The 24,704-nt window shown below is 37.0% G+C and overlaps 2 protein-coding genes across 6 annotated transcripts in view; one reads left to right on the top strand and one right to left on the bottom strand.

Annotated features, from left to right (window-relative positions):
• The window catches only part of XRCC4 (X-ray repair cross complementing 4), a 316,241-nt gene extending 307,214 nt beyond the window's left edge, over positions 1-9,027 (bottom strand). For all 5 annotated transcript variants that reach the window (XM_067731169.1, XM_067731168.1, XM_067731167.1 and 2 more), the window contains exon 1: positions 8,890-9,027. The gene's annotated coding sequence lies outside the window, so the exon portion shown is untranslated. The remainder of the gene's footprint in view (positions 1-8,889) is intronic.
• The window catches only part of TMEM167A (transmembrane protein 167A), a 35,824-nt gene continuing 20,146 nt past the window's right edge, over positions 9,027-24,704 (top strand). Inside the window, exon 1 of the mRNA XM_067731171.1 lies at positions 9,027-9,183. Within this exon, the coding sequence (XP_067587272.1) occupies positions 9,181-9,183 (3 nt within the window). The 5' untranslated portion in view covers positions 9,027-9,180. The remainder of the gene's footprint in view (positions 9,184-24,704) is intronic.

Raw genomic sequence — 24,704 nt, 5'->3', positions numbered from 1 at the left:
TAAGTATTCCTCTTCCCTTTCCCCACATTCTGACTTCTTTTATTTCCTAATACAAATTCTGTCTTAAAGCCAAATTTTGAGATATAAATAGAAAAGAATTCATAACCCCCTGGCTTAACCAATACAAAAAAGAACTCATAGCCCATTGGTTGCCTTGGTAAAAGCCATAAACCTCTACATAGGATTACCTATGATATATTCATGCTAAAAAAAAAAACAATTCAACAGAATCAGATCAAACCTCCGATTTATAGGAAACACAAGGGATGAAGGAACATGTTAAATGGCACTAAAGGGATGCAATCAGCAAAATCTAAACACTGGGACACTTCATGGGGCAACTGACAGTTTTTTCAACAAATAAACTTCAGTGCAAAAGGGAGAGGAGGGTTGGACTATTTAAGTTAAAAGAGACTTAAAAGCCACAAGCAACTGCAATTTAAAGATCTTATTTAAATCTTGACTCAACCAACAAACTATTAAAATTTATGAAGTAGTAATTTGAGGAATCTGAAGACAGATTAGGTACTTGGTAGTACTAGGGAATTACTGTTAATTTTTTAAGCTATGTTAATAGAATTGTGGTTATGTTTTCTACAATGTCCTTACTTTTTAAAGATACATGTTAGAATATTTACAGGTGATATGATGTCTGGGATTGTTTAAAAATAATTTAGAAAAGAAGAGTGAAGTTTGAGTAAGATATAAATGAAATGAGATGGGCCATGAGTTGATAATTGTTGTGCTAGATAATAGGAACCCATTATTCTCTCTACTGTTACATATGTTTGAAATTTTCCATAATAAAATGTATAAAAAGAAAATTGGTAAGCTGGGACAAAGTGAGAGAGTGGCATGGACATATATACACTACCAAACATAAAATAGATAGCTAGTAGGAAGCAGCCACATAGCACAAAGAGATCAGCTCGGTGCTTTGTGACCACCTAGAGGGGTGGGATAGGGAGGGTGGGAGGGAGGGAGACGCAAGAGGGAAGAGATATGGGAACATATGTATATATATAATTGATTCACTTTCTTATAAATCAGAAACTAACACACCATTGTAAAGCAATTATACTCCAATAAAGATGTTATAAAATAAAAGAAAAAGAGGGAAAAAGAAAAGTGTTTTCAAAAAAGTGTTCTTTGACCATCAGGATAATTGTTTGTATAGGGTACTTCTGTAAAAAAGAAAAAGTCATCTATTAGAAATTTATTCTTACATATATAATTTAATACTTCAAAATTTAGGAGCCTATCTAAAGAAGTATGGAACTCATTATTGGTCCTAGTAAATACTCCTATCTGATAAACATTACACTAGGGATACTAGTGCATAATGCATTGTTGAATTTTATTATACAATAATGAATCAAAGATACTAAGGATAAAAAATCTGTTTTGCATAATCAACTGAAAAGCTGATAATAAAAATACCTAAATTATTTCAATATTTATCGGCTATACATTAATAATTTGGTCTTTGGACTTCCCTGGTGGTCCAGTGGTAAAGAATCTGCTTTCCAATGCAGGAGACGTGAGTTCGATCCCTGGTCGGGAAACTAAGATGCCACATGCCGCAGGGTAACTAAGGCCATGCACCACAACTACTGAGCTCGCACGCCTCAACTAAAGCCCGAGCCCGCGTGCAGCAAACTACAGAGCCCATGCACTCTGGAGCCCATGCACCACAACCAGAGAGAAAGCCCGCATGCCACAACGAAAAAGATCCTGCGTGCCTCAACGAAGATCCCGCGTGCCGCAATTAAGACCCAACGCAGCCAAAAAATAAAAAGAAAATAAATAATAAAATAAAATAAACAAATATTTTAAAAAATAGTAATTTGGTCTTAAGGCCAAAATGTGTAAAAAATTTTAATTGAACAAAATATTCAATATGAATCATAAATACATTCCAAGATTGCACAGAATATCCACAATAAAGAAACCAGAAGTAATAATTGTACTGAAACTTTCCAAAATTTCCCATCCTATGGCACATCATTAGACTCATGACATCTTTGATTTTTTTATCTAAACAATATAAGTCAAATACCTATTATAGTTCCTGGCTCATAATCAATAAACGATTCTAACTTAAATGGCTGAATTCATTTAATCTGTCCCAATTTGAATGACTCTAGTTTATACTTTTCCTCCTCCATTCTCAACTGAAGAGTTCTGTATTATTAGCTGTCACTAAACATTGGTCAGAGAATGCCATCAGTGTCTTGGTCCATGCCCCACCACAATTCAGGTTAAAAGTGTTCATTCACCCAACATTTAGAGAGAATTTGTTGATTTTTGTTACCCAATACAGACTCCCTACTGGTAGCAATAAAACTTCGAGTGACCCCCCTCACATCTGCTATTCTTATCCACAGGCTATGAGCAAGCTGACTTTTGGCCCCAAGTTCCAGCAGAACACAGACCCGGGCTAAACCAACATTACATTTTAATCCCCAGTAACTGATTCAAAGATGAGCACGTGATTCAAGTTAGGACAACTAAGGCCAGTAAGGCTCAATTTCAGGACTTTTATTTGCATATAAAGGATAGATACTCTTCTCTACTGGATTTGGTGTTATGATGCTGTAAGACTGGAGCTGTTGGGAACAAAACCAAGAGAGCAGAAAGTAGAACTGAGGGGTGGTCAGATCTGATTTCAGCATCACCAGAATCTAGATCTAACTGTGAATGTTTTAGGTGTGAGGCCAAGAAATTCCTTTTTCCTTAAGCTACCTGTGTCAGTCTTTGGAATCAGGCATATTTCAGGACAAATCTTCATTGTCATTCATTGGTTATGTGAATTATCTCAAAGTACGTGCAAAACAGTTGTAAGTAAGCAAATGTATATACTCCATCAGTGGTATAAGTACACACTTTGGGAAACACTCTATTAAACATAATATTCAATACCAAACAGGAAGTTTTACATTTTCAGCTTTATATGCTTCCATTCTTATCAAATCCAAAACACATGGCATTTCAAAAACACTGGGACTTTGTTGTCACTACGTAAGAAATAACCAGTAAACAGGTGGTTCAAGAAGACAACTGGTAAATGTTTTGCATAAGGCGCTAATGATTCTAGAAAAAAAAAATCATAATATGTCTATTCAAAACAAAGGTTCAAGTCTTGGTTACAGGGCAAAAAATGTTTCCCAAGTTTTAAAAATCACTAATTAATATTCTAATGTTTTCTCCTTAAAACTCAACATCTTACCTCAAAATATTGGCAAAGCCTCCCCAAAAGAGGGATCCAATCAATTTAAATTTTAAAATTGTGTTTTTGCTTCTGTCTTTAATGCACTGAAATTAGATCAAAAGCCTTTTATGAACCTCTAAGTAAAGCTGTTTCTTCATGTTTATCAAGTTATTTATAGAAACAAATGTAGCTTCTGCAAGAATATATGACCTCAATTGTACTTTGGATTCACTGTTCACAATATAAACATAACATTACAATATGGTAACATGATTAGATTACTGTACAAAAGCCATCAATCTTTGCTATCAGAAAAGAGAAGCAATGAGAGGACCAGTTCCAATACCCATGGTTTATGCTCTTCTAGGACTGCTTGGACTATTATTATTCTAAGAATGTTAAGTTTAACCTTCTAAAAGTCTGCAAAATAGATGTAACATTGTTTGTGTGGTTTCAATGACTTGATATAAAGGTTTCAAGCATCTATCTTTCACCAAGTGCTCTGTTATATTACAGTGATATTCATATGGGAATTAACAGCAGTGACCTGTGATACTCAATCAAACATACTGACTTTACTTGCTCATTACCCTACAGATTTTCTTCTGAGACATAGTTTTCAGATAATAACCAGGACAAATTTCTTCATTACAGTTAAACTTCAGAAGCTCATGTTTTCTCTATTGCTAAATTCTCAGAGCACAAACTTTCTGTTCCCAAAAGTAATACCTAAGGCGTGACGAGCCAATTTCTGTAAGAATAATGCTTAAAATGAAGAGGTTGGTTCCTAAACACAATATTATGGCAAGATTTTTTTTTATTCATTTTAGAGATGAGTATCACAGCACCACTAATTTACAAAGTTATAAATTGCAATCATGCTGTAATTTTTAAAAAAACACTTGTTAAACCTACATATAGAACTATATTAATATACTATATTATACATGTATCTACCTACAAATTATCAAAGAAGCATCAATAAATTTTTTAAATTTAACTTTTGAAGTGCCCTAAAGTTTAGACAGATGTTATCCTATTTTCTCTGAGATTTTCTCTGAGCAGCTGTTCATTTGGACATGCTCCTTATTTATTGATATACTGTGTTCAATGCTAGTGTCACATTTCTTAAACAGGAACTTGGCAACTTCCAAATTCTATGGTAAATATTGACATATCTCAGCATGTCAATATTTATACTGTCAGGACACTTTGATGAGCCTCTTCAACAATGGCTGCATCTTATTTCTTGGCAGCCACTTGTTTCTGTTCCAACTGAGCAAGATCTTTCTTTATTCAATAAAATTCTCACTAACTGTTCAGACAAAATTACAAGTAAGCTAATAGCATCCTCTCACACAAAGACCAGATTGAACTCCTTGCTTATTTCAACATTTTGGTCACTTCTGCAGGGCTAGTAAAGCTCAAAGAAACAAGGCACAAATTCAGGAGTGTACTCCAAGTAATACTTGTTTTTGACTGCAGCAATTCCAAGCCTAATCATCATTTTCAACCCCATTGCTAAGGGTGAAAGCTGCCGAAGCCTTTTCAGAATTTATAGAATTAAATTATTTCCTTTTTTGTTAGTCCTAAAAGCTAGACAAATTTATAAAAGATTGGTTTACAGACTGCAACAATGATGATGATATTCAGAGAGAAGTTGGAATCCAGAATGCCTGCCATAAAAGGTAGTTGGAAAGTCTGGCTCATTATCTAGAATTAAACAGTGTTTTATATGCAAAATTAGTGTACCTAACTTTTGTGCCAAGTATCAGAAATCATGTTAACAAACTAACCATCATTAACTCAATCTTAAGAGCAAATTTCCATCATTGGGAGAAAATCTGTGCACTACCTTGTAAATACCCTGGGATTTCCCAATAGCACAAAAGCAAAAGTTTAATTTAAAGCTATTGGCAATACTGGCATCTAGTAAAAGCATGAATGCCTCATCAACCGTTAGGAATTCTCACACAGATTTTTTCTTTTGGCAACGAAAGTCTCAGTGGAGTTTTTCTTCTAGAAAGAGCCCAATTTTATCAATATTAAAAATTTGCTGGGCTTCCCTCGTGGCGCAGTGGTTGAGAGTACGCCTGCCGATGCAGGGGACATGGGTTCGTGTCCCGGTCCGGGAAGACCTCACATGCCGCGGAGCGTCTGGGCCCGTGAGCCACGGCCGCTGAGCCTGCGCGTCTGGAGCCTGTGCTCCGCAACGGGAGATGCCACAACAGCGAGAGGCCCGCGTACCGCGGGAAAAAATAAAAAAATTTGCTGACTATAATAACCCTCTGTTCACTGATTTCTGCCAGTGTTTTAGAAAAAGACACAACTCACTTTCTCATCAGCTTCACAAAGGACAAGGAACAAACTGCCCAGGGCTATAAAATGCATTAATTACCTCCTACTAGTACAAAAAGAACTAGCTTGAAGATAGCCACCTTCTTTCTTGAAAACAAGGTATTGCAAATAAAGCACTGATTTTATACTCAGAAGACCCAGATTGAAATCAAAACTCTACGGCTTCGTAGCTGAGTGACTTTGGGCATGCCATCAATGCATTAAAATGTTCACTGACTACATCCTATGTACCAGGCTTTCATATCTCAAAGATGAGTAAGACATATCCCCAGCTCTCTGGTGAGATAGAAACACCCAAAGAGAATTATTATACAAGCTTGTAAAGTGCAGAGGCAGGGTGGGAGCTCATCTGAAAAGTAGCACGTTAACCAGCCTGAAATTTCAGGGGAGGCTTCCTTGAGTTATATCTGATGTAAATCTTAAAAGGTGGAAAAGGTTTAGGAGTGGAAGGAAAAAGATAAGGAAACACATTCCAGGCAGAAGAAGCTGCACGAGCAAAGGCTTGGAGACAAGAAATAGCAATGATATATGGAAATGAACAATTCACAGTTTCAGACTGACTGCTGACACTAACAAGAGCATTTGGGGGAGCAATAGCCATGTTGAAGGGATCTCAAGAAAGAACAGTAGAAGGGAAATTGGGACTTGGAGCATAGAAACTCCTTAAAGGATTTTTGCTCAGAGGAGCAAATAAATGGGGTTGGAAGTAGAGAAAAGTTAAAAGAAGCATTTCTTAAGGTGAAAGAAAGAACATGCAGGTCAATCAAAATTTTATGGGTCTTAATCTAAGAGCCATGGGGAAAGAGAATTTAAAAAGAGGGAAGGCCTTCCTGGTGGTGCAGTGGTTGAGAGTTCGCCTGCCGATGCAGGGGACACGAACCCGTGTCCCAGTCTGGGAAGATCCCACATGCCGTGGAGGGGCTAGGCCCGTGAGCCATGGCCGCTGAGCCTGCGCTCCACAACTGGAGAGGCCACAACAGTGAGAGGCCCACGTACCACCAAAAAAAAAAAAAAAAAAGAGGGAGGAAAAAAAGGACAAAGACGAACACTAGGTAACAAAGAACTTCAACCTCAGTCTATGGAGACTAGTTGAGGATCAAAGAAAACGAGTTAAGTAAAACCATTGTCTTTTAATATATGTGAATATCATTGAATGAGGGAAAAAAAGGAAGTCAGATAAAAGGAAATAATCAACGCTATCAATACTAGACACAAAGTAAAAAGAGAAGAGGGAAAAAGGGGTCTGGTGGTATAAAAGTGATACCAATTTAATTTTAAAAACCATTAATTTAAAAAAACCTTTTATTGAGTGCCTAACATGCAAGTCAATCAGCCCTCCACCATTATCCCTCCCTTCAAAGAGTTTTTAATTTAGTGAAGAAAGCAAGCCAGGCACACAACAGGCAACCCTTACTGAGTGCTTAGTGTATGTCCAATACCTGGCTAGATGACTTACTTGTAATAACTCATTTAATCCTTACAATACTGGGGAAGCCTATGCATTCTCTCCACAAAAAAACATAAATACATACTATTTTTGCATACAATCCTACTGAACCCATGAAACCAAAGTTAAAAATACTCTTCTGGATGCAGGAGAGACAATAATTTTTGAAGAAGGAAATGATAGAGTCAGATTTCATTTTTAGTAAGTAAGAAGATGATCCAAGATAGTTTGAAATGAGACTCCACAGCAGAGCTATGGAAAGTAGACTTTTGAAACAGCAGTGTAAGATAGTACTTATATTAGTTCACTGGCAGTGAAACCAAGAGCAGGGAGTTTATGTGCTTAATGACCATATAGCTCAATTACCACCGCCCTAGAGATCTTGCCACACATCAGATTAACTTCGTTTGCTGTGATACATGAAAAACAAACTACACATTTATGTATGTTCAACCTTATCTATTGCTATTTGGGCTCCTCTATGGGTAACTTTAAAATAACTGACATTGTTCTTTCCTATTTTGAAGCTGAAGTACATAAGAGCCCATGGCCTAAAATTAATTCAAATCCATAAATATAGTACATCAATTGTGATCTCTAACAACTTCAGTTTCCTGGTGCACTTCAGGTATTACATAATACCCTAAGCGTTCCTAAAGATGAAGACAATCTTCACATGAAAGCAAAATGTCTGCAGACACAGTTACTACTTTAGAAGCCAAGCTTGATGAGTTGCACAACATAATTTCCATAACTAAGCCAAGGTTATTTAATTTGAATGGCAAGACTTGCAAGATATACTCTAAAGCAATCACAAGCCAGAGCATTATGGCTTGTTTTTTGATAGGAGGAGGGTACAGTACGTTTTTATACATTTCTTATTCCCCTCTTTCCCATGCCCATTAAATTTCTGGAAGGAACAGGCCATCTTTATTCCTCTGCTGCACTCTCATGATCCCATGAATAAAGCTCAGTTAAATATTTGCTAAATTTGTGTTTGGACCAACTCTTCACAATTCAATAGATTCAAAAGTAAAGTCAGTTATGGTTAAAAAAAAAAAAAGAAAAGAAAACGTGTTGGGCTGTGGCCAACGATGTAATCACAGGAGAAACCCAAATGTTCTAATCACTGTGTTGCCCTAAATATAGAAGGGTCTCATAGTTTGGCCAAGAACAGCACATAAATCAACACCTCATGTGAGTTTCCTTTCCTCTTTTTCTCTATCCCACTTTAAGTCAAAGCATTAAAAAACTGATAACATTTTAAAAAGAATCTCGGGGTGGGGGAGAATAAAGCCTTATCTAATGGGATTATTAAAATTAGAGAAAGCTAAAGAATAATACTACTGATTAAAAGAAAAAGTTGGCATGTTATTGATCTTGCAGCTGGACTCCTTCTCTGGAGTACCTAATCAACTACTGAACTCAGGAAACGCAGTTCCTTTCCATTTGTTACCACAGAAAGTTCTTTCCTGACCCCAACGGGCCTAGTACGTTTCAGCCCCAGATGGAACCCATTTACAAAACGCCAATGTTAGAGAAATGATCCAACACCTTCTCAACACAACCCACCGAATTCAAGTGTCCTCCTAATCCCACGACTTTACAGGGCATTTCAAAGGCGCTTTACATTCCAAAGAATCTCTCAGGTGCAAAGGGAGAAACTGAAAAGGGAGCCCAGGAGATGAACGCCCTGCGTGTAAGCCCAGGGGACCCAGGTGTTCCCGAAGAGTCCATAAACAGAAGGGCCAAAAGCTTACACATCGTATGGGGGGGAATCCAAGCAGGAATAAATTTGCGCGCTGCGGAGTTCTACAAAGCTAAAAAAGAAAAGAACTGGACTACCGAGGCAATCGCCACTTCCGGACCCTACCTGTCAGTAACTCCACTTCCGGTCTCCTCCAAAAGGCCCGCTCCACGGGCAGACATCCAGCAGCCAATGAGAGTGTCATTTACTTCCGCGGGGCTGAATGACGTCATTTACACCCCGCCCTTTCCTGTAGAGAGGAGCCTATCGTAGAGTCTGAGACGTGCGGCTCCGGAGGAGGTACCCTAACAGGCCCAACCAGACCGCGGAAGGAGCGAGAAAGGCAAGTCGGGTCTGCACGCCTCTTCCGCCCAGGGCCCGGAAGGGTGATGTGGCTGGGGTTTCGCCGGCCTCACTATGGTAAGAACCGGGGCTTCGGAGTCGCGGCTGAGCTTTGTGAAGGGGCTGCGGGCCCGCACAAGGGCTGGAGGGTTGGGCGGCGATCCCGGGTCCCCGGCTAGGGAACCCTGTCACTAACTTGATTTTCCCGGGCCTCGGAGGATGCACAGGCCCGGGAGCCATGTGGCTCCTCCACGTCCAACCAGGGAGAACCAGGGCCGGCAGCCCAAGAAAGACCCCGGGGCCGCGGAACCCCTCCTCACAAGCCGAGGCCACTTTCCTGACTTGTTTCGAAGAAGTTCGCTGGTTTGGTTTAACCCATCAGTTACTCAGACTCTTTGTGGTCATTTTGAGGCATTAGAGCTGCCCGGGTTTGCGCTTGTTATGTTGCGGCGCCTTATCTCTTTGCGGGCCTGATCCAGGTTTTTATTTCCCTGCTGTCGAATAAACCCCAGGTGCTACACCTTAATTTTCACATGTTGAATTAGTGGCCTTTTAGGTTCCTCCAACTCCATTCTCTCAACTTTAGAGATGCTGCTTTACTTTATGAGCTTTATTTTAATGATTGGAGTTGTCTGCGGAGGTGGCTTCTCTTCTAGGAGCTTAATGTGCTTGGAGTGTGTCTGGCCTCGGGCCTTCCTCCCCTTCCACACATTAAGAAGGTTTTATGTGTTACTTCGTCTTATTGCAGATTCCTTTAATAGTTTGGGTCTTTTAGAAAAGCTTGAAATAGGTCACAAAAGTTCGCAAAATGCTTACGTCTCCAGGTTGAGAAAAATAAAGCCAGCATAGGCAGAGGACAGATGTAATAATCAGTAGTAATAGCAAAAAGCTCCCAAGCTATGTCTGCAGGCATTTCACCTTTGTTACGGTAAATGCCAACAGCCTCTACACCAGGCCTCGCGGTGAATGTATGAGGTCCATGTGCCAGATTTGCGTTTATGAGCATATTTATGGGGAAAAGACGCATGCCTTTTATTATGGTATCAAAAGCAACCATGACAAAAAAGCTCTTCTACAGTGAAAAGTTGCTGAGCTTGTGTTCCCAGAAGTTCCTGCAGAATCCCATACAGCACAAAACCCTTAGACATTTAATCGAAAACGCAGTAATTGTTGTTTGCTTTATGCCAGCTACTTTGGGTATAGCTGGGGCATAAGTCACAGTGTCTTCCCAGGAGAAGTTTACCATTTATAGAGGAGATGGCAGTTTATTAGCGGGTTATTCCTTCCTTGGCCAGCTTCTTTCTCCACCTACCACATGATAGGACGGATACACTTGTGTCATGAGTGAGCGGTTATTTAACTTAGAAAATATGGTTCCTTTTTCAATTCAAAAAGAGTAAAAAGACTGTTACTCTTAATTCTTGCATATGCTCTTCGAGGCTGAAGTTGGGTTATTTTGCTCATAGAACAGTCAGAGATAGATTATTCTTTTCATCACCTTACTGTCTTATGTACTATCTAGAAGCAAGACATACTGTGTTTAAGATTATTAGTATTTGAATTATCTGGCCATACTTGTTTTTTCAAAGTAACTATAATAGCTCTCGTTTATTAGCACTTGCTATGTGCCAGGCTGCATTTGAAAAATCAGTTTATAAGCATTGTCTTATTTCAGGCTCGAAACTGAATATATGTTTGCAGGCAATGGAAGTCAGGCACAAGGAGACTGACGTGCTTGGGGGTTATACACCTAGTAGGTAGTGAAGCCAGAACTCAAACTTATTTTAATGTCCAGATGCCAGAAGTCCTCATGCTGTTGTTAATAAAAACAACATAACTGAGGATAAAATATGTCGTAATGATTTGTTGCTCTCAAATATAACATGTCAATCAGACATGGGGGAAAATAGAAACAACTGCCCGGTGGTTAATTTTTCATTCCTGCCCTGTTCCTGTGAGCTTAAGTTGTCCACATGTCAGAAAATGTACATTGTAGTTGGAAGAGCTACACAATGAGGTTTCTTTTTGAGTTTGTACCTACACTTGGTATATTTGTGAGGTAGCCCCGTGATAATGATTTAAATCTGAATTACTGCATTTTAATGAATCCATTTTTTAAAATGCATTTGCAGACCATAAAATGTTTATCAGCAATAATAATTTACAACTATCAAAGCATAAACAGTCTGATAATTATATCATTTATGAATTAATACTTTTAATTTCGTCTCTTCCCAAGAGGCCTTCCCTGTACCTTCTGTTTACTTCTACTGCTTTTAGGTATCTATTTGGACATCTGTACTCCACGTATATACCCCCAGTGTTTCTCTTGCATAGAAAACAGCAGTAAGGTGTTGCCTTACTGCTCCCTTCTCTAGGCAGAGCTCTTAAAGTAGAAACTACGTCTTTTAATCTCTACATCACAGTGTCAGAGTTGGTACTCAAATGAATAAGAGGCTGGGGATACAAAGTCATGTAAAACGTGCTCATTGTCTTCAAGGATTTTACAGTACAGTGGGGGAGAGTATTAAATAAGTAAATTTTATGTTAGCTGCTAGGATGTAGAGAGACTACATGTGTGGTGGAAAGAACATGGGCTTTAGACTGAGCCAAACAGGGTTAGAATCATTCCCAGTGCCCAGCCTTTGCTTGATCAACCTGAGGAAGTTTGTCTTCATTTCTTCCTCTGTTGATGTGTTACGTAACTTACAGATATATTCGTTTAATGCTCATAAACCCTGCAAAGTAGGATCTATTGCCCCCATTTTATAGTTAAATCAAATATCAGAGAAAGGGTGTGAGATAGTTTCCCTCATCTTGTAGCTGAGATACATAGGAAATATGTTAGAAACAGAGGAAAGAGTAATTGTGGCTCAGAACTGCTGGGGAGACATCCCCAAAGAGGTAACACTCTGACCTGTATATTAAGGAGTGAGTAGGGATTAGGGAAGGAATCATTAGCTAGAGCTGGGAAAGCATTTTCTATCCTTCAGACAGATAAAGGAAATGGTAGTTATGGACACAAAGTGCATGAAGTTGAATAGTTGCTTGGGGACTGGCAGGAATAGAAGTTAAGCAGTGAAATGATGAGAGATGAGACAAGAAAGATTGGGGCCAGATATTGAAGTCATTTCAAGGCCTTTATATTTTGATGATGTTTGTGTACCTGATAAAGACTTTGAGCAGGGAAAAGAATGGTGTGCATTTTGGAAAACCAACTGGTAACAATGTGCAGGGTCTATTTACATAGAAGATTAAAATCTGGAAGACTAGTTTAGAAACAAATACAGTGATAGTAGATGATTGAATGCCTTAACTCTTGACAATAGTAGTTAGGTTTGAAAGATAAAGATAAATAAAATCATTTTGATGGTGCTTAGTAAGGAGTGGTGAAGCACAACTCCAGTTTAGATAATTGTTTGGATTGCAAGGAAATATTGATTAAGCACCTACTCTGCCATGTGTTTTACATACAGAGCTTTATTGAAAACTTGCATTATTGGCCACAGTGTCCACATGAAGAAAAAGGCGCAGAATGATTTTAGTGTCTTGCCCAAAACCATACTGCTGATAAATAGTGAAGCTCAAATTTAAACTTCACAGCTCTGTTTGTCACCAAATCTTGAGCCCTTTTTATTATACAACAATGCTGATAATTCCACAGGAAATTCAAGAGGAAAAGCAGCGTTTGTATGCCTCAGTGGTTGCGGGTGGAGGGAGTTTGTTAAGATGATAATTCTGTAGCTACTATTGCTTTTGCACCATCAATACAAATGGCATCACAGTAGAAAGGCAGGTATTTTCTTAGCATTATAAAAGTAGTTTTGACTGCATAAACCCATGAAAACATTCCATAAACTACACTTTGAAAACTACTACCTCAGGCTAATTAGGTAGGTATCTGAAGTAGATTCTGGTCTTCTGTAGCATAGTGACTTGTAACCTTGACTGCAAGTAAAAACTCCCAGGGAACTTTGAGAAACTATATGCCCACCCAATTCAGTCCAAATTTCTGGGCATTGATTGTTTTTAAAAGCTCTAGGTGATTCTAATGAGTAGCCAGTACCCTGACTCGATATTTTTGCAGGTTTTTCCATTTTGTCATTCTTTCTTTCTGACTCCATGATCAGAGTACTTTTTTCATAGCAGAATTTGCACTTTTCCTTCAGAATAGTTTCTCTTATCAATCATTTATCAAGGACATGTGAAGCATTTACATCTTCATCTTCTTAAGTCTATTAATCATAGTTATATGTATGCTTTCTCTTGTTAATACCTGTGACACTCTTGTTGCTTCATATTTAGATGTGAGGTGTCCATAAAATAGCTCAAATTAAGCAGCACAAATATAGCAAATGCACTCTAGGTACCATGACAATGAGATGAAAATAGGCACAAATGACCACGGATGTTGCCAGTGGAGAACAGAGTTGAGGTGCAAAAGAAAATGTTATTATTTCTGTGTGTTATTAGAAATCTTTTCAGTCACCTGTGGTCACTTATCTTGGGCACACGGGGTGTTGGGTGTCTTTGCACATTCACATATTACCTTACATTTGTCCCTGTATTTCCACGTTCTCCATTTTAAGAGATAATAGTGGTGCATATGAATTTACAAGTAGAAACTAGTTGGGAAATGCTGACCTGACCTAGATTTGTAAATGATAAAATGCTGACCCACATTTCCAGTGCTGTATAATTTCTATCACAATTAGGTCAGGAATGTCATTTCTGGGTTTCCTTCCACCTCCAGAAAGGGATCAATGACTTTAGTTTTGTGTAAAAACAGTAGGTTTTTAAAAAAGTAAAATTGTTAGTGTCTGGAGTTTTAAAAAATTTTGGTATTCAGTTAAACTGGAAGAATTAGTTAATATGTCAGTAAAAATGTATTTCCCACATAGTCAACATTTGAAGCTCCCAGACATATGCATAAAAGCAGGCCTTAATCAATACATTGGTTAAATAATTTGTGTTGCTAATCCTAAAAATAAGTAAATAAGCTCCGTGAAGCTCAAGTGATCCAGGACTAATGAATATACTGGAGGCTTAGTCGAAGTCTTTTCTGCAGATTAACTACAGTTAGCAACCAGTAATTTAGCCTCTTGGGCAGAGCACTGTTTAGCATATCAATATGTGTATTTCTTCTGTTTTTCTCAGTGTTTCCTTCTTTGTTATGTTCTGTTGCTTGGATCTTTTCCCTGTTTTTTCCTCTATTCCTAATGTTTTGGGTATTCTTTTACTTAGACGCATTTTTATTTATACAGCTAAAAACAAAACTCTGTATTGAATTCTTGCCCTTATATCCATACTTAATATAGTTTTAACGTTCAGGAATGACTCTGAAAATAAGAAATTATATCTTTATAGATAAAATGATAGAAATTGAATCTGAAATAAATATTCTTAACTTTTCAAATTGACTTGAGAATAGAGAATTTTAAAGAGATGTGTCAACACTAGAGGTTATTTCATGTTTGGAAACTAAGCTTTGCATTGACCAGTCTCTATCTTTCATTGATGAACAGTTTGATCTAGTGGTGACCAACTGAAAGTCTGAATTATTTTTATTTCAGTGGCCTAACAAATTGCGATTTACTTCAGATTGATTATACAAAATGACTAAGTCATTAAGTGTATTTCCTCTGGTTTGGATAAGTTAGTTTAGTACAATGATTTGAAGCATATCAGAAGCTCTAATCAGCTAGGAGTAGTATGATGGGTCTGGAATATGGAGGGATAGTAAAAGGGGCCTTTGGAGAAAAAAAAGTTTGGGATTTTCATTGCCAGTTAGGGTCAGGGCAGGGCTCCTGTATTCCAGGACCCCAAAGGTTACCATTCTGATCGTATTTGAGGATGTGCTCCAGATGTTGCTACAGGCAACCCTGAGTCTAGGGAATGTTATTGGATACCTCTTTATAAAAAGGAAATGTAGGTGTGGTAGACAATGCCCCTCTCCCCAACCCCGTTTAAAAAAAAAAAAAAAAAACTGTGAATATGTTATCTTACTTGACACAAGGGACTTTGCATATGTGATTAAGTTAAGAATTTTGGAATGGGAAGATTATCTTGAATTATGGGGAGACAGGGCAGTTTATTCACAAGGATCCTTGTAAGAGGGAGGCGGGACAGTCATAACAAAAGTTGTCAAGGTAAGAGTGATCAGGAAGTCATAAAGCTAAGGAATCAGGCAGCCTTTAGAAGCTGGAAAAGGCAAGAAAAGAGATTCTTCCCTACAGCCTCCAGAAGAAACAAGTTGTCTAGTGTTTTATAACTCCTTAGTTCCAATGTGTGTTATTTAATGTTTAATAGTTAGCTAAATTTATTAAACTGAATAGCGTGCCATTGTATACTCCCTGGCATTGTCACAGGGCATTGTCACAGGGTGTACTCGATGAAAATTAGGTAAACCTTAGGTTTGAGAACTATTTGAGGTCCAAGAATTTTCTGCCAGCCAGCTTGCCTACTCAGGCATCCAGAACTCTTGAGGATGTCTCTCTTACAAATTAAGTGGACTCAGAAAAACACACACTGTCCCATATGCAGGCACCTCGAGGCTGGCTGCTCAATTGAACTTTCTCCGAATTCCAGTTAGTGATAAAAGATTTGGATGCTGAGGAGAAATTCTCTCAGACCTTTATTTTACCCTACAGCCCGGTTCTTTACCATAAACATAAATATATTTGCTTCTTCATTCTGAATTTTCCAAAATATCATTGATAAGTAAATATAAATACAAAGCAATGTGTGGCGGTTTCTCTTAAATAAAGAAAACATAGCATGCATTTTTAATTTGTAATCTAAGTGTGCTTTTGAATTTGTTAAAATGTTCTCTTGTATTTGTTAAAATGCTCATTATTTGCAATTGTTGTCAAGTTCCTGTTATTTCAGCATTTTTCAGTGACTACTGTGCACTATTTTGTTTAATAGGCACAGGGGACTGATAAGAACCTCAGTAAAATAGAGGAGACAATTACATTACAATTTGGTGGGTGGCAGGTATGTGTGTAACACATAGGTGTACAAAGATCCAGACTCTGCTTGGTGTGGAGAGTAGGGACAAGGAACACTTTTCAGAAGAGATGACTCTTGAGTTGAGACCAGAAGGTTGAAAAAAATAGATAGCATGTACAGAAACACAGAGTACCTTGAAAAAGGTTGCATGATTTGAAGGATCTGAGAAAAAAACATAGTAAATGAATTTTACTTCCCTTATCACCTTTGTTTTAATCATCTTTCCCTCTATATTGTGATCGAATATGTTTGCTTGCTTCTTAGCTTCCTCCCTTCCCTTTAATAACATTTTCATATTGAAAATCTCAATTATTTTTCTAAAGAACAGTAACATCTGTTTCCTTTAACTCTGAGACTAAAATTTTATCAGTCGGCAACAGATGCTAAGCATTAAGAGGAATGCTTAGGTAGGCTAAGCAGTGGTAGGCTAATGTCCGTGAGTTTGAAACACTCTTGACCAGAGACTGAGTATAAAAGACTGTACCACCTAAGATTATTTGTTTAAATTTGAGGGTCTATAAACCCCAGGAACAAAGTTGTATGTATCATATAGTGCATACTTGTAAATGGTTTTCAGTTGTAAACGGTTTCACACACAGATAGATGTATATATACATACCCCACTTCTTTAATAATAGTATGTTTTTAAGTGCCTCTTAAAAATCTTTTATTTTGAAAAAATTCAAACATACAAAGGAAGAAAGAAGAGTGTAACTAAGTCTCAGATACTTAGCGTTTCATCATCAGCCCCACGCCTCCCACCATACACACTGGATTATTTAGAAACCAATCCCAGACATTTCATTTAAGCATGTTTCTTTAACAAGACATTCAAGGAATAAAAAAAGTATACGTTGCAAAATCATGAATTTAGATACTCCATTAGGAAGATGATAAACCTACTTTGCAAATTTCTTTTCCAACCACTTAACTAAGTGAATCCTTTGCTTAAAACAATAAGTCTGCTCATTATTCCCTGAACTTGCTAATTCCTGATTCTGTGTGGACGTTTTCCATGCTTTTGTCTCCTCTGGAGCCTGCTCTCTATTCTTTGCCATGTGATTGAGCCCTTTAAGGCTTGACTTAGTTCCTGCCTTCTCCTTGAAGATTCTCCTGACTTTTCTTCGGGAAAATGGCCGTTTTTTCTTTCTTTTTCTTTTTTTGTGAGCATTGCTGAGTTATCATTTACATATGCTATGAGTTGCTATTGAGTTTTTAAAGTTTAATATTCTAACTCAATTATAACTGCTGTGTGCTACAGTTGTCCCATGTATAAAAGAAGGATATTAATAACAACTGCCTCAAATAGGAGGATAAATAGGATAACCAAAAAAAAGAATTCCGTGAATATCAGTTATTTTTGTTGTCAGCTATAAACTGAAAAGAAGGAATCATGCTATGTCCTTTTTTTAAATTTAATATTTATTTTATATTGGGGTACAGTTGATTTACAATGTTGTGTTAGTTTCAGGTGTACAGCAAAGTGATTCAGTTATAGATGTACATATATCCATTCTTCTCAGATTCTTTTCCCATATAGATTATTACAGAATATTGAGTAGAGTTCCTAGTGCTTTACAGTAGGTCTTTCTTGATTATCTATTTTATACATAGTAGTGTGTATATATTAATCCCCAACTCCTAATTTATCCCTCCCCCCGACCTCTCCCCTTTAGTAACCATAAGTTTGTTTTCAAAGTCTGTGAGTCTGTTTCTGTTTTGTAAATAAGTTCATTTGTATCATCTTTTTAGATTCCATGTATAAGTGATATTATAATATTTTTGTTTCTCTGTCTGAATTACTTCACTTAGTATGATAATCTCTAGGCCCATCTATGTTGCTGCAAATGGCATTATTTCATTCTTTTTTTATGGCTGAGTAATATTCCATTATATCTATGTACCACATCTTCTTTATCCATTCTTCTGTTGGTGGATGTTTACGTTGGGAGATTAATCCCTTGTCAGTCACTTGGTTTGCAAATATTTTCTGCCATTCTGTGGGTTGTCTTTTCGTTTTGTTTATGGTTTCCTTTGCTGTGCAAAACCTTTTAAGTTTAATTAGGTCCCGTTTGCTTATTTTTGTATTTATTTGCATTACTCTAGGAGTTGGATCCAAAAAGATATTGCTGTGATTTATGTCAGAGTGTTTTGCGTATGTTTTCCTCTAAGACTTTATAGTGTCTGGGCTTACCTTTAGGTCTTTAATCCATTTTGAGTTTATTTTTGTGTATGGTGTTAGGGAATGTTCAAATTTCATTCTTTTACATGTAGTTGTCCAGTTTTCCCAGCACCACTTATTGAAGAGACTGTCTTTTCTCCATTGTGTATTCTTGCCTCCTTTGTCATAGATTAGGTGACCATAGGTGCATGAGTTTATCTCTGGGCTTTCTATCCTGTTCCATTAATCTATATTTCTGTTTTTGTGCCAGTACCATACTGTTTTGTTGACTAGCTTTGTAGTAGAGTGAAGTTATTCCTCCAGCTCTGTTTCTTTCTCAAGATTGCTTTGAATATTCAGGGTCACAGCCACTCCCTGCCTCCCCAGGAGACCCTCCAATCCCCATAAGTAGGTCTGACCCAGGCTCCTACGGAGTCACTGCTTTGTCCAGGGTCTCAGTGCACGTGAAACCTTGTGTTTGCCCTCCAAGAGTCGAGTCCTGTCCCCCAGTCCTGTGGAGCTCCTACATTAAAGCCGCACTGGCCTTCAGAGCCAAGTGCTCTGGAGGCTGCTCTTCCCACTGCCAGACCCCTAGGCTGGGGAGCCTGACGTGGGGCTCAGAACTCTCACTCCTGTGGGAGAACCTCTGCAATATAAGTATTTTCCTATTTGTGGGTCACCCACCTGCCAAAAGCACCTCTCCTACTGTCTCGTTGTGGCTTCTTCATCTTTGAATATAGAATATCTTTTTTGGTAGATTGGAGTATTTTCTGTCGATGGTTGTTCAGCAGTTTGTTGCGATTTTGGTGTTTTCGTGAGAGTACATGAGCTCAAGTCCTTCTACTCTGCCATCTTGTCTCCTGTCTTGCTATGTACTTTTTTTAATCCAGTGTCTACCCTCATGCTCCAGACAAAGTAGATATCAAATACATGTTTAGTTATGTTGGCTAGGAGGAAACCTGTGCTTTATATTTCATTAGATTATTATCAAATACTATTCATCGACGAATTCATATACATGTTCAAAATATGACCTTTAAAAATAAGCACTGTGAGATACTATGATTTCTCTCTAGAGTTGATCACCATTTCTTTTATTGATTTATTTCAAGTTTAAAAATATATATTACTTGCTTTCACAGATGCAAGGTTAAAATCCAGTTCAATTAAAAACAAGACATATTAAACTTTATCCTTATTATATCCATGAAGAAATGATTTTCACAGAGAACAGCTATTAAAATAGTAATTACAAATCAATTTTACCTTGTTCAGACCATAATCGTAACACTTAGAAAATTTGAGAAATCCAGAAAAGTTGATAATTAGGTTGAAAACCTTCCAGTGATAATCACTTCATTGTCTTCTCTTTGCATAAAGGTTTACATAGCTACAGATATACCGATTGTGAAATTATGTTTTTCCATCACTTAGCATTGTACAGAAGCATTTTTTGGTTCTTAAAATATTGGCAAATAACATGTATAATTTTTTTAATGTTTTGAATAGTTAGTAAATAAAAATCATTAAATGTGTAAAAGGTTAAAAAATATTATGACAGTTTCTGATAGCTAATTCTTTTTTTAGGATCTCTTGGCTATTCTTGCTTACTTATTTTTCCATATGAATTTCAGTATCAGTTGTCAATTTCAACAAAAGTAACTTGTTGCAGTTGGGTTCATTTTAAATTTATAGATTAGCTTTACAGTATTGCCTTTCAATATAAGAACCTGGCATACACTCCATTCTACTATTGTATGCTTCAGTATGTTTTAAGGCTTTGTCAATTGGTCTTTGATGCCAATATTACAGATTTCTTGTTAAGATTATTCCTATATATTTTAGCGTTTTGTTCTAATTGCTGTTATATATGGAGTCCTTTTTTTCCATTTTGTTTCTCAACTGGTTGATATTGTAATTTTGATGATTGTTGATTTAAGTATTTTAAATATGTGCCTAGCCACCTTACTCAGTTTTAATTCTGTTATGGTCTGTAATCATTTTTCACTAGATTCTTTTTGGCTTTTCAGGTAACGCTTTATATTTGCAAGTAACAATTTCACCTTAAAATAGTTTTTTTATAACTCTTATTTTTTGTCTAACTCCTGACTTTACAAGAAATACTTTTTTTTTAATTGAAGCATAGTTGATTTACAGTATTCTGTTAGTTTCTGGTGTTCAGCAAAGTGATTCAGATATATTTTTTTCAGATTCTTTTCCATTACAGGTTATTACAAGATATTGAATATAGTTCCCTTTGCTATACAATAAACCCTTATCGCTTATGTCTTTTATGTATAATAGTTTACATCTGCTAATCCCATACTCCTAATTTATCCCTCCCCATGTCCCTTTGCCCTTTGGTAACCATAAGTTTGTTTTCTGTGTCTCTGAGTCTATCTCTGTTTTGTATATAGATTCATTTGTATTATGTTTTAGATTCCACGTATAAGTGATGTCATATGATATTTGTCTTTAACTTACTTCACTTAGTGTGATATTCTCTAGGTTCATCCATGTTGCTGCAAATGGCAGTATTTCATTCTTTTTGTGACTGAGTGATATTCCATTGTGTGTGTGTGTGTGTGTGTATGTGTGTATGTATGACATCTTCTTAAACCAATCCACTGTTGTTGGGCACTTGACTAGTTTTCATTGCTTGGCTATTGTAAATAGTGCTGCTATGAACACTGGGGTGCATCTATCTTTTCAAATTGGAGTTTCCATCTTTTCCAGATATATGCCTAGGGGTGGGATTGCTGGATCATATGATAGCTCTATTTTTCCTTTTTTAAGGAACCTCCATACTGTTTTCCATAGTGGCTGCACCAATTTACATTCCCACAAACAGAATAGGAGGGTTCCCTTTTCTCCACACCCTCTCCAGCATTTGTTATTTGTAGACTTTTTGATGACAGCCATTCTGATGGGTGTGAGGTGATATCTCATTGTGGTTTGGATTTGCATTTTTCTAATTAGTGATGTTGAGCATTTTTTCATATGCCTATTGGCCATCTGAATGTCTTCTTTGGAGAGATGTCTATTTAGTTTTAGGTCTTCTGCTCATTTTTTGATTGGGTTGTTTTTTTCATATTGAGTTGTATGAGCTGTTTGTGTATTTTGGATATTATCCCCTTGTAGGTCTCATCCATTGCAAATATTTTCTCCTATTCCATAAGTGGTCTTTTCATTTTGTTGATGGTTTCCTTGTCTGTGTAATAACTTTTAAGTTTGATTAGGTCCCATTTGTTTGTTTCGCTTTTATTTCTTTTGCTGTGGGAAACTGATATAAAAAAAAATATTGCTACAATTTATATCTGAGAATGTTTTGCCAATGTTTTCTTCTTGGAGTTATGGTGTCATGTCTTGTATTTAGGTCTTTAATCCATTTGGAGTTTGTATGTGGTGTGAGGGAACATTCTAGTTTCATTGATTTATGTGTAGCTGTCTGGCTTTCCCAACAACACTTATTGAAGAGACTGTCTTTTCTCCATTATATATTCTTGCTTCCTTTGTTCTGGATTAATTGACCGTAGGTGTGTGGTTTTATTTGTGGGCTCTCTGTTCTATCCATTGATCTGTATGTTTGTTTTTGTGCCAGTACCATGCTGTTTTGATTACTGTAGCTTTGTGTACTATTGTCTGAAGTCTGGAAGTGTTATGTCTCCAGTTTTGTCCTTTTTCCTCAGTATTGCTTTGGCAATTCTGGGAATTATGTGGTTCTACGTAAATTTTAGGGTTATTTGTTCTAGTTCTGTGAAAAATGTCATGGGTGTTTTGATAGGGATTGCATTAAATTTGTAGATTGCTTTGGGTAGTATGGCCATTTTAACAATGTTAATTCTTCCAGTCCAAGAGCATGGGACATCTTTCCATTTCTTTGAGTTTTCTTCATCAGTGTTTTATAGTTTTCAGCATACAGGTCTTTCACCTCCTTGGATAAATTTATTTTTAGGGTTTTCTTTTTTTTTTTCTTTTTGAGATGATTTTAAACGAGATTGTTCTTTTACTTTCTCTTTCTGATAGTTCATTGTTAGTGTAAAGAAAAGCAACGAAGAGAAAAAAAAGCAACGGCTTTCTGTATATTAATCTTGTATCCTGCTACCTTGCTGAATTCATTTATTCTGCTTTTTTTTTTTTTGCGGTATGCGGGCCTCTCACTGTTGTGGCCTCTCCCATTGCGGAGCACAGGCTCCGGACGTGCACGCTCAGCAGCTATGGCTTACAGGCCTAGCCACTTCGCGGTATGTGGGATCTTCCCGGACCGGGGCACAAACCTGTGTCCCAGACCTGCATTGGCAGGCGGACTCTCAACTACTGCACCACCAGGGAAGCCTCATTTATTCTGCTAATTTTTGTGTGGAGACTTTAGGGTTCTCTGAATAGAGAATCATATCATCTGCAAACAGAGACAGTTTTACTCTTCCTTTTCAGTTTGGATACCTTTTCTTTTCCTTGTCTGATTGCTGTGGCTAAGATTTTCAGTACTGTGCTGAATAGAATTGGTGAGAGTGTGCACCCTTGTCTTGTTCCTGAATTTAGTGGGAAGGCTTTTAGCTTTTCAGGGTTGAGTATTGTTGGCTGTGGGTTTGTCATAAATGGCTTTTATTGTGTTGAGATATGTTTCATCTGTATCTACTTTCACAAGAGTTTTTATTATGAATGGATGTTGAATTTTGTTTGCTTTTTCTATATGTATTGAGATGATCATGTGATTTTTATTCATCCATTTGCTAATGTGGTATATCACATTGAGTGATTTGTGGATATTGATAAATACTTGCATCCTTGCGATAAATCCCCCTTGATCATGGTGTATGATCCTTTTAATGTATTGTTGGCTTCGGTTTGCTAACATTTTGAGTATTTCTGTATCTATATTCATCAAAGGTATTGGCCTATAGTTTTCTGTTTTTGTAGTGTCTTTGGCTTTGGTAACAAGGTGATAGTGGCTTCATAGAATGAATTTGGTAGAGTTCCCTCCTCTTCAACCTTTTGGACCAGTTTGAGAAGGATAGGTTTAAGTTCTTTCTAGGTTAGGTAGAAATTCCTAGTGAAGCCATCCAGTCCTGGACTCTTGTTTGCAGGGAGTATTTTCTTACAGGTTCTATTTCACTTTGATCATTCTGTTAAAATTATGTTTCTTCTTGACTCAATTTTGGCAGGCTGTGTGTTTCTAGAAACTAGTCCATTTCTTCTGGGTTGTCCAATTTCTTGGCATATAATTGTTCATAGTATTCTCTTATGATTTTTTATATTTCTGTGGTATCAATTGTTATTTCTCTTTTTTCATTTCTTATTTTGTTTATTTGGGCCCACTCTTTTCTTCTTGGTGAGCCTGGCTAGAGTTTGTAGATTTTGTTTATCTTTTCGGAAAACCAGCTCTTCGTTTTACTGATCTTTTCTGTTAGTTTGGGTTTTTTTTAATCTTTATTTCTTCTCTCATCTTTATTTCCTTCCTTCTGCTCACTTTGGGTTTTGTTTGTTCTTTTCTAATTCCTTTAGGTAGTAGGTTAGGTTGTTTATTTGAGATTTTTCTTGTTTCTTGAGGAAGACCTGTACTGCTATGAACTTCTTCTTAGAACCACTTTTGCTGCATCCCATAGATTGTGTAAGGTTATGTTTTTATTGTCATTTGTCTCAAGGTATTTTCTGATTTTTTTTCTTTTATTTCATCCTTTACCCATTGGTTTTTTTAGTAGCATGTTGTTTAGTCTCCATATGTTTGTTCTTTTCCCATTTTTCTTCCTGTGGTTGATGTCTAGTTTCATACCATTGTGGTCAGAAAAGATACTTAAAATAATTACTATGCTCTTAAATTTGTTGAGGCTTGTTTTGTGACCCAGTATGTGGTCTATCCTAGAGAATGTTCCATGTACGCTTGAAAAAAAATGTGTATTCTGGTTTTCTGGGATGTAGTGTCTTGTAGATGTCAATTAAGTCCAACTGGTCTATTGTGTCATTTAGGACATCTGTTTTCTTACTGATTTTCTGTCTGGAAGATCTGTCCATTGATGTCAGTGGGATATTAAAGTCTCCTACTATTATTGTATTTCTGCCAGTTTCTCTCTCTATGTCTGTTAGTGTTCTATTGATATATATTTAGGTGCTTATACTGGGTGCATATATGTTAATGAGTGTAATATCCTCTAATTGTATTGATCCCTTTATCATTGTCTAATGTCCTTCTTTTTCTTTATGGACTTTAAGTCTACTTTGTCTGATATGATTATTGCTACCACCACTTTACTGTCATTTCCATTTGCCTGAAATATTTTTTTCCATCTCCTCACTTTCAGTCTATGTGTCACCTTAGCCCTGAAGTGAGTCTCTTGTAGGTAGCATATTATAGGTTCTTATTTTTTATCTAATCTGCCACTCTGTGTCTTTTGATCAGGTCATTTAGTCTACTGACATTTAAAGTAGT

The sequence above is a fragment of the Pseudorca crassidens genome, chromosome 3, assembly GCF_039906515.1.
Source record: "Pseudorca crassidens isolate mPseCra1 chromosome 3, mPseCra1.hap1, whole genome shotgun sequence".
NCBI classification, from domain to species: Eukaryota; Metazoa; Chordata; class Mammalia; order Artiodactyla; family Delphinidae; genus Pseudorca; species Pseudorca crassidens.
Note: the sequence above shows the minus strand (reverse complement) of the source record. Positions and strands in the feature narration are given on the sequence as shown.